This window comes from Pteropus alecto, unplaced genomic scaffold (genome assembly GCF_000325575.1).
Source record: "Pteropus alecto unplaced genomic scaffold, ASM32557v1 scaffold164, whole genome shotgun sequence".
In the NCBI taxonomy this organism is placed as follows: domain Eukaryota; kingdom Metazoa; phylum Chordata; class Mammalia; order Chiroptera; family Pteropodidae; genus Pteropus; species Pteropus alecto.
The window spans coordinates 20,302,410-20,312,639 of record NW_006439568.1 but is presented as its reverse complement, the minus strand read 5'-3'; the positions used below and the strand labels follow the sequence as shown (position 1 = coordinate 20,312,639).

The following is a 10,230-nucleotide window of genomic DNA, read 5'->3' as shown; positions in this document are numbered from 1 at the left end:
TGCCTGCCGCCTGAGATGCGCCGCCCGCGGCGTTCGGCCCCGCCGGCGTCAGCGGCTCGGGCTTGCTCCCTTCGTACGGGATGTGCCGGCCAAGCCAGGTCATCTCTCCAGGTCGCGATTCCCCAGCAGCTCTCCCCGTGCCTCAGAAACACGGTATGTCGCACTAACCCGGCCTGTCCCGAGACACTGCCAGGTGGCGCTAGGACTACGCACAGAAGGAGATAAAGGAGAAAGCTCCATCGGGCGAAGTGGTGGTAGGGAAAAGCCACGCTCTCGTTGACAGAGAAAAGCCGCACCATTTAACAAATTACTAAGGAGGAAAAGCTGCCTTGTTTTGAATTCAAGCGCCGGAAAGGAAGTGGTTGAGGGGAAAGGGTGCGGGTGCATGGGGTGGATGAGGTTTAGAAGTGAGGACAAGGGGAGAAGTAACTCAATTCTGGAAAATACTTTGAAAGCTCTGTGAAATGGTTTCAACAAACTAAGCGTTTTAGGCATATTTATTGAGCTCTTACAAAGTGTCAGGCGCCATCCTACGCACTTCACGTGAACTGTCATTTAAAGTTTATCAGAACATTTCTGTGGGGTAGCGATCGCAATGACCTTCTTGTTACAGATGAAGAAGCCCACGAAGGTTATCCAGCTAGAAAGTAGTCGACTGCACAGTCTCCCAGCTAAATGCTCTTATCAAGGCCAAAAGTTAAAGTGGAGAGGAAATCCTCCCCTGTAATGGCAGTAGGCAGTGGATACTGATGATCAGAATAATTTGATTGAATTACTAATACCTGTCTCAGGGGAACTACCTAAAAATAACTACAACAGAAAGAAAAACAAATAGTTTAGCCTAACAAAAATGAGGTGAAAGATTTGTTTAAGAAGCTTAAAACTGAAATACTGAACCTTGAACAACATGCACCTGTTTTGTGGATGGCTCTGTAAAGTGTGGTAAATAAAACGGAAAATTCAGCTTTAAAAATGACCGAAAGCTCTTTCTAAAACCTGCCCTGAGTGGGGGGTGAGTTATCCTTTCTTAGGCAACTCCTAGGGGTCAAGTGTGGAGTAAAATTTTTTAATAATAAGTTAAATTCTATGAGGAAGCTGAGTCTTAAAGAAGTTAGATACTTTTTCCTAGGCTACATGGCAAACTAAGAACCAAGATTCCATCATTTAATTAAAGTCATTGAACAATATGTCTACTATATGTCAGGTGTCATATTGGCAAAGATATAAAAATGAATGAACTTAGTGAAAAAGAACGTGGAGCCATGTCATCATGAGCATGAATGCTAGCTCCCCTGTTTATTAGATGTGCTACCTTGGACGAGTTACTTAGCTGCTCTGAGACTATGTTTCTTCATCTGTAGGATAAAAATAACAATTGCTTCCTCATTAGATTGTTGCGTAAATTTGATAATATATTACTTGTAAAGCACATATTGGAGTAGGAAATTACAACAGTAGCTTCCAAGTACAGTACTATTCAGGCCACCCTAGAGGTCATGGAACAGAAAGGCTCAGATAAAACTGAGCCGCTCGAATTTCATGGTTTATTAAATTAATTTAAAACATCCATCAAGGAGAAAGAGATGGGGTGGCTAACACATTTAAGATAGAGCGTGGGGAGAGGAGGGAGTAGAAGGACCACATTATCCAAATCTTAATGTTACTCAGTGTTCATATAACCTGTGTTTGCTACATCAGCCTTCCTGACTGGTGGGGTAGTTATGAAGACTAGAGTTGAGGATGAGCAAGCGGTGGAGCCAACATACATTTGTTCTTTTGGAGAGATACAGGCCTGGTCATAGCTGTCCCTTGTCATAAATTAGCCTGCTGAGCAACTGTGAGTTTAACCTGTTTTTCTTGGGAAGAGCACATGTGGGACCAGAATGGATGTCACCAATTGGTGGCTTATTTAGGAATAATATACTTGTCAGTCTGGTAGTGACATGATCCTTACCTTATATATATTTAAGGTTTACTTGGTCCTTCCAGCCTTTTCTATCTGTGATACTCTCATTTGTTCCATTATTTTTATCTGTTCAACATGGATGTTTTCCATTCTATCTTTGACGTGCCTCACAAGTAGTAACTTATAATTTATATTTAACCCATCTTATGACTATCCTTATGTCTTATAAGCTATCTGCTCTCATACTTAGTGTCTTTCCATTTTTATAGCAGAATTGAATAATATAAGAAATACATCTTGAGTAATATAAGAAATACACATTACAATGCTTATAACAGTGCCTTGTGCATAGCAGGCAGTATGTATTGGTTTCCTCAAGATGTTTAAAGCTAGTAGGGAGATCAAATGTAAAAAGTTAAATGTGTAACTGAAAGATCTTTGGGAATAAGAGGCTTCTACATTTTCACATAGTGTTTGAGACATATTATATTTTACAAAAGTAGCTGCAATAATATTTCTGGTCTCACATGCTGTTCCAGAACCTTGATATTCCTCCCATCAAAAGGTGGAGTCTAATTCTCCTGCTATAGTTTGAATGTTTGTGTCCTTCAAAATCCATATGTTGAAAATGTAATACCCAAGGTGATATTAGGAGGTAGGGCCTTTGGGACATGATTAGCTCATGAGAATGGAGCATTCAGAATGGGATTAGTGCCCTTATGTTGGATTGTTTGTTTGTAATTGAATTGTATGAGTTCTTCATATATTTTGGACATTGACCCCTTGTCAGGTATATGATTTGCAATTCTCCCATTCAGTAGGTTGCCTTTTCATTTTGTTGATGGGTTCCTTTGAAATCTTCAAATGGTCTTAAGACATAAGATGAATAAAATGGACATTGATGGAGTTAAAACAAAGATTTTAATACAGGACTACCTAAGGTTGGGCAGGCCAAAGAGACCCCTATTAGTCCCCCTACAATAAAGGGCCCCCAAAAGTCCACTCTTCCCTGCTTTAGAGAAATTTAAAAAGCTGGAAGGTAGCTGGAAGGTAGATGACTATGAGAAACGTGACCATCAATTGCCGGGTGCAGTGGTTAGGCATATTAATGAAGTTAAAGACTGAAAAAAGGGCCACAGGCCTTTGGCTCAACCCCTCACTGGGCATCCAAAGCCTTTTGTGTAAGAGTGGGTAAAATGGTCAAGCGGTGAAGAGTTTACAGGGCTCCTTGATATAGGTGGTCCCTTGAACCGTGGTACTAAAACCCACTGGTGAAACCCTGGCCTTTCTTACAATTAGATTGAAAGAACATAAAAATGTAATATTTGATAGGATTATGAAAGTTGGAATATTTAAGCAGGTATTATGTAAAGAAGTTGTATCTCCTTTACCTTGATGTATTATGAGAATGGATATTATGTTTGGCTGGGGAACACTTCCTATTCCTACATGCAGACCCAGGGAAAAGCACCCCGACTGAAACTCTAACTCTAGCACATAGTAGAGGGAAGGGAAAGACTGAAGAAACAGGCTGGCCACTCCAGTCTGCTAATTAATAGAGTTTATTAAGGGAAAATTACATGAGGCATGTCTTGGGTGGCTGCAAGACGAAATGGATCTCTGTACCCACTTGGCAGATGCCAAAGAATTATATAGGGTAAAAAGTGTGTGTGTGGGTGGGGGTGGGGGGCGGGGATAGTCACAGGCAGTCGTACATAAATGCTACCAGGTAGAGGAAATCTCATGCTTTACCAGGCTCAGGACAGCAGCCTGTTCTAAGAACCAGCACACAGTGGGAGGCAGGGTAGGTAAGCAGTCGCTCTCTTCCGGCTCAGGTCCATCTTGCGGGTCTGGCAGCGGTCACGTCATGGAACAGTCTCTCCTTCGCACTTCCCCTACCTAGTATTGTAAAACCAACATCTGTTGATGAAGTCCTAATGGAGGCTACAGTTATATAAGAGTTGTTGGAATTACAGTAAAAGTTAGTAGGAGAATTGATGCGTTTGAACAGGCTTTATATGAAAAGGTTGCATCTCTATTATTACCTGATTGTATTTTGGGGATGAATGTTTTCCCCCACCTAGTACTGTAAAACAGAAGGCATGTAAATCCACCCTTCAAGCAACGTTGGTCATGCTAAATGGGAATCAGTAAGATTGTCTTAGCCCACATGGAATGGAAGCTGGAGTGCTGGTACAAATTTGGGACACATTTTCTGTGTGGTAGCCTTATGTGGAGTGGGGATTATGGCAAGAGCCTGTGTTCACCTCAGATCGACAACTACTGGGACTGTGGAGAGAACTTCCATTTGAGGGGCAGTTACTACCTTGCTCTGTTATTTATTGAAGCTATTCCTGTGACTGAAGAGTGTAACATGATCTTGAAACTTAAAATACTCACGTCTTCGGTGATATCCAAGAAACACTCTAATGGGGATGGCAGTGTCAGAAACATTCCATAATAAAATAGAAATGGTTTATACAGGATTGTGCTCCCTGAGGAATGCAAGGAGAAAATCATGTGCAGGGAGCCTCTTTTCCTCTAGGACTGACTCTGGAACCGCATGAGGAGCTGCTCAGACAGTCCCTATAAACAGATCTCAACTGACCAACAACGCACTGCTTGCTTTGTGGACAGCAATTCCATAATGAATGGACAACATATTGTTTGGAAAGCCACCACTCTGATCAAAGATGATAAAAACAGATCAATCAGCCTGGTGTGCTGAATTGCATGCTATTTCCCTAGCAGTGATGAAAGAATTGAATTGTGGTAAAAGCCCTTATGTTTGGGTTTTTAATGACTCATGGGCAGTGCCCGATGGCCTGGTCATATGGTCAGGCAGGAGGGCAGTGAAACCGAGCATATTAAAGGGATGCCTATATGGAGCATGTAACCTTACCTTGTCTAAATAGAAGTGATAGGGACTTGCTAGGCTAGTATTGCTGTCTGCAATCTAGACAAGCACAGTGGCCTAACGTCTTTTCCAGAGGTAGAAAAGTTTGGGTATAAATGGAGAGAAGGAAAAATAGTAGCTGTGGGTAAAAGAATGAATAAATGAGTTGTTATTGGGGAAATCCAGTATTACATTAATGCCTTGAAAGAGACTCAGAGCAAGAGATAGTATAGTAGTCCCTTGGCTCGATTATACCAGATGCCTAGTGAAGCCATATATCACTGATCCCCTTCCTGTTTTGGGAACCTAACATCATCCAAGGATGTTTGCAGGAGCCTGCAAACCTGAGTGGCCTCACCCTGGGAGACATTTTCTTACGATGTGATGATGGATTCTAGTAATGTGCCATTTTCTTTCGACCTTTGTTTGATTCCTTTGCTGTAACCGATTTGTGTTCAAAGACCAGGGGGTAGACTGCGATATGATTTATAATAAATATATATTTGGTCTTTCTTGTTTCTGACACAGACCTTCTAAAACCCTTGAAATTTCCTAAGTGATTAAAGTGATAAAGGTGTCTTTTGTTGTTGCGGTGACTTTTGGAGTGCACCAAAGGGTGGGGGCTGATTGTCAACGGACTCCAGCTGACAAGAGGGTTGGAACTTAAAGCCCATTCCCGTACTGCCACTGCCCCATCTCCAGGGAGGGGAGAGGGGCTGGAGGTATAATCAGTCACCAATAGCCAATGATTTAATCAAGCCTATGTAATGAAGCCTCCATAAAAACCCAAGGACAGGATTTGGAGAGCTTCCAGGTCAGTGAACACGTGGAGTTGCAGGGGAGAGTGGTATGCTTGGAGGGGGCATGGAAGATTCCTGCCCTTTCTGCATGCGTCACCCCATGCACATATCTTGTCTGGCTGTTCCTGAGTTACATCCTTTTATGAACTGGTGATCTAGCGTTTCTCTGAGTTCTGTGAGCCACTCTAGTAAATTAAACCCAAGGAGGGAGTCATGGAGACCTCTGATATATAACTGGTCAGTCAGATATACAGGCAACAACCTGGGTTTGCAACTGGCCTCTGAAGTGGAAGGTGGTCTTGTGGGATTGAGTCTTTACTTGTGGAAGCTGGTATTATTTCCAGATAGTGTCAGAATTGAGTTGAATTGTAGGACACCCAGCTGATGCCAGAGCATTGCTTGGTGGTGTGGGGTGAAAACACAGCCTTCCTCCACCCAGATATTAGAATTGGGTGATCAGAACCTTTAAAGACCAACTCACTTATAATCATACCTGCCACACATAAAAAAATACTATAGCCTTACATTTAGGAATGCAAGCTCCAGAATGCCTGGAGATGTGCCCCAATTCACTTATTAGCTGTGTAACCTTGAGCAAGTTGTTTAACCTGTATCTAGTTCCCAGAGAGGATGGTAATAGCCCCTACCTCATAGGATAAAATGAGATATAACACAAGTAAAGCATTCGACAAAGTGCCTGGCACATAAGTACTAACAAAAGTAGGTAATTAAGAGAAACTTCAGGTTGCAGTCCTAACAATCCAGTAGTATTTTTAAGAGAGGTAACATAACTTTCCTTCTACTTAATGTATCTTGACATGAATAAAGTCACATTTTAAGTACACTTCTACATTAACCAGGTGATGTAGAGATTTAATCTGTCCATGCCTGTTAATGTAAACATTAAAAATATTTCCAGTCACTATTCAGGCAGTTTATCGAAGGCACTTCCAACCAATCTTTTATTAGGAGGGAAAATATAATTCAGGACTAGGTGATTATCAGAAGTACTTTTTCATAGGTTATTAAGTAGGAAAGGTTTGGTTCTAGGGAGCTTACCAACAGGGTAGTTTATATTTGTAAATAAAAAGTAATACTCTTAAGGTAGTGTTTCAGATCACCTGGAATGCTGTTTAAGAGTAAAGATTTCTGTCCTCAAGATTTACTGGATCAGAATGTCATTGACGTTTGCATTAACAAGCTCCACAAGAGAATCATGCATACAGTTGCACGAGAATGGCAAGGGAAGATAGCTGTTTGACTTTAGACTTACAAACTGCTGACTACCTTTAAACACAGTATCTTAGGAGAAATATTTGTGGGCAAGTACCAAATAGTGAAACCATAACTCTTCAAAAACCCTCTTGAGCCTGCCTCAGTAGGCCATTAATTACATGAGTCTTGACACTCAGATGATTTAGGAAAAGAGTAAAAGCAGCAAAACTTTGAAAACCCTCAGTAAAGTTCATTCTTGGTCTTCTCTTACTAAATTTGTTTCCAATTCTATTGGATTTAATCACTAAACAAGACCAAAAGAGAACTTTATTTTATATGACTTTATTTTACATTTAGAACCATTTTATGCTTAAAAAAAAAAAAAAAATTAAACACCTTGCTCTGCTTTTAATATCCCTAAAAGCATTTTAACCAAAATCTTGATTTAGGAAGACTTAAGAGGTTTTGCATTATTTTAAATATTTCATTCTCTCAGTAACTATTAAAAATAAGTTCACAATTAGGGTTTCAAATGTCCTAATCATTTGCTCTCATTTTATATTTTGTCAATCCCATAATGTGCATACAGGTGATATATAAATTTTATCTTTCAGACACATCAATGATAATCAGCTCTTAATCTAATTACTATTTCATTTATTTAGAAATAGCATTTAGACATAATAAAAAGCAATGTCTCACATTGTAAAATAACCTTTGGTTAATTTACACAAATCTAATACAGCATGTTGTGTAAGTTTTAAGTAATACAATGCGTTTCACTATCATTTGTTTTTAATATTATGTCAGCAGGGCTGAGAAGATCATGTGGTTCAGTCTTCTAAAGGAAGTTATATAATAAAAGTGTAGTGCCTTTGAACATGAAAAACATCCTGAAGGCCAGGAATCCTATGAAGAACTGAAAGGTAGGAGAGATTCCGGAGAGTTTCCTATTTTCAGTATGTAAAGCGACTAGTTTGTCACTTTATTGAAGATTTTGTGAAGAAAACGGTATTCCTTATTATGCAATTGAATAAAGCTGCTAAAACCACAAGAATTTAGATATTGGTCCTAGGCTACATAATTAATGGGCCATCAAAAAAGAACCTGTCACTTAGTTAACTTCCTATGCCAAGTAAGGGTCCCACTTCACTTCCCCCATTTGTAAAAAGAAAAGGTGGCCTGGCCAGTGCCATTCAGGATTCTCTGCTAACTGTAAAATGTGGACTGATTTTCTTCTGTTTCTCAAAGTCCATATATATAAACTTTTAGTTCTTTAAATCAAAAAATTTTTATACACATAACCATGTCGGTGTATTGCCCTTAGTTTAAAATGTACAACTACATAAATAAAAACTATTGTTTCTTCAATATTACTTGACATTTCTTCTGTAATTTATTTAAAAAAGTAAATGTAACAAGGTACTTAAAAAAGGCTAGATACAAAAGTAGTTAAGCTGCTCACGAACATTAAAATTTTCCAAAATGTATCTTCAATAATCATGATCTTATAAAACATTTTACAGTTATCAGAAAGTGCCCAGGCTGAGTTTACATAACTGAAATGCCTTAGTACAAATGTCTAGTTTAGAACTGAAGTGCAGTAACCTCCTGACTGACTGCTTATTGAAATAGGGATACAAAGAAAAAAAAGTTGATTGTGATAAACTATTGTGCATTGGCCCCATCATATGTACAAAAGTGCCCTCACTCAAATGAACAATCACATGCAGAATATTAGTGATATCATTTAATATCCTAGAGCTCAATGTAGCCAAAATAAACCAGAATAAAAGTGGTTTTTGTAGGTGATTTCATCTCTAAGATCTGAATGTCCAGAACTTTTTACAAGTTCCATATACATGATACACAATTGCAGCCAACCACAAATTAAACACCATAAAAAAGTTAAAATGAAAACACAGAACATACTTAATTTTTTATTTTGAAATTCCCTATTCCCTCTATACAAGAACCTTTGCTGAAACACTTTCCACAAAGGCAGCAGTGAATTTTCAGAACATTTTACATTTTTTTCCCCTCAGCAAAAAGATAAATCACAGTGTAAATTATGTTGTTCTGCTGTCATCTTTGGCTGGGGTTAGACCCAGAAGTTGTTGACTAGCAAACCACTATAGTCAAATGTTGCTAGTGCTCCTCAGGCCTTTATGCTACAAACTCAGCAAGGAATGTTTGCATTTAATCTCTTTAAGGTACCTCCAGGGGGTGTGACAGCATTAACTTCCATAAACTTTTATAGACAAATGGAAAAAATCTACAAAATTAGCTAGTAATATTACACAGCAATACACACTTTTTATATTCTACACAAAACCAAAATTCTTGGTCTTAATGGCAAGTAACAATTTCTGTTTAAGAATCTGTTTAGAGGAATAGAGTGGGACATAAAGTCGAGAAATGCAAGTGTTTGCAGTGGGAAGATGTTGGTCATCTGGTGGTCTTATTGTGATTGAGGGCATGGGCTGAAATCCTTCTTCACTGGCTGGTAATGAGGGGCTTGAGGTCCAAAAGTAAACCTAAACAGGAAAATAATAATTACAATTTAGGCTTTTAACAGATTAACATTCAACCGTCTATTCTGGTAATATATCCACAGAGCCCCAATCTTGTATAAATCCTACAAAAGAGTATTATTGTGAACCGGGTTTAAATTTATTCCTTGTGAAAAGAAAAGGTTCAGGGTCAGAAAACAATGTCAGATATGTAGAAAAGTAACTATGTTTCACAGCCTCAATTTCTTATCTGTAACATGAGACTGTCGAACCAATTTCTCTAAGGCCTTTCCAGTGGCTAAAATCCATGGATTATCTCTTAGGGGAAATAATGTACACTAACTCCAAAAAAAGGTTCAAAATTCACACAGGTTATCAAAAAAATTATTTTGCATTTTCTCTACTAGTAAAATAACCCACTATTTTCAGCGTTACATTTGATACAGAATAATTTTATAACAGTAATTAAGTGTTGGGGAACATCAACTATACATTAAAATCCATGCAATAAGCTATAAACGTTTTTACTATGCATCTATTTTGTGTACATAAATAAGGTAAATATTAACTTGCACTTTTTACTTAAATATAATGACCAAAGATATGCTTTCCCATAATATTTTTTATTAATACATACCATTGCTCATTAACCCACACATATATACATAAATACCATTCTTTAGTGATAGTAGGACAGTGCCTACCTCTTAAGGTAAAACTTCTTAAATCTAATGCATTTTATAGTACACAACTAAACAAACTAATTTGCTATTTCTTAAAGCGTAGTTTTATGAGAGATCCAATTAACCCTAGAAACCCTATAATTTGCTGGACTAATAATTCAAGGGAGAATGGTTTGGGAAACCCTGTTATATCCTTAAGCCCTTCCCCTCATATCAG

The 10,230-nt window shown here is 38.6% G+C and overlaps 1 protein-coding gene across 1 annotated transcript in view; it reads right to left on the bottom strand.

The window, feature by feature from the left end:
• Positions 1–8,552: 8,552 nt before the first annotated feature.
• Positions 8,553–10,230, bottom strand: part of UBR5 (ubiquitin protein ligase E3 component n-recognin 5) — an 88,272-nt gene continuing 86,594 nt past the window's right edge. Inside the window, exon 60 of the mRNA XM_025050069.1 lies at positions 8,553–9,354. Within this exon, the coding sequence (XP_024905837.1) occupies positions 9,142–9,354 (213 nt within the window). The 3' untranslated portion in view covers positions 8,553–9,141. The remainder of the gene's footprint in view (positions 9,355–10,230) is intronic.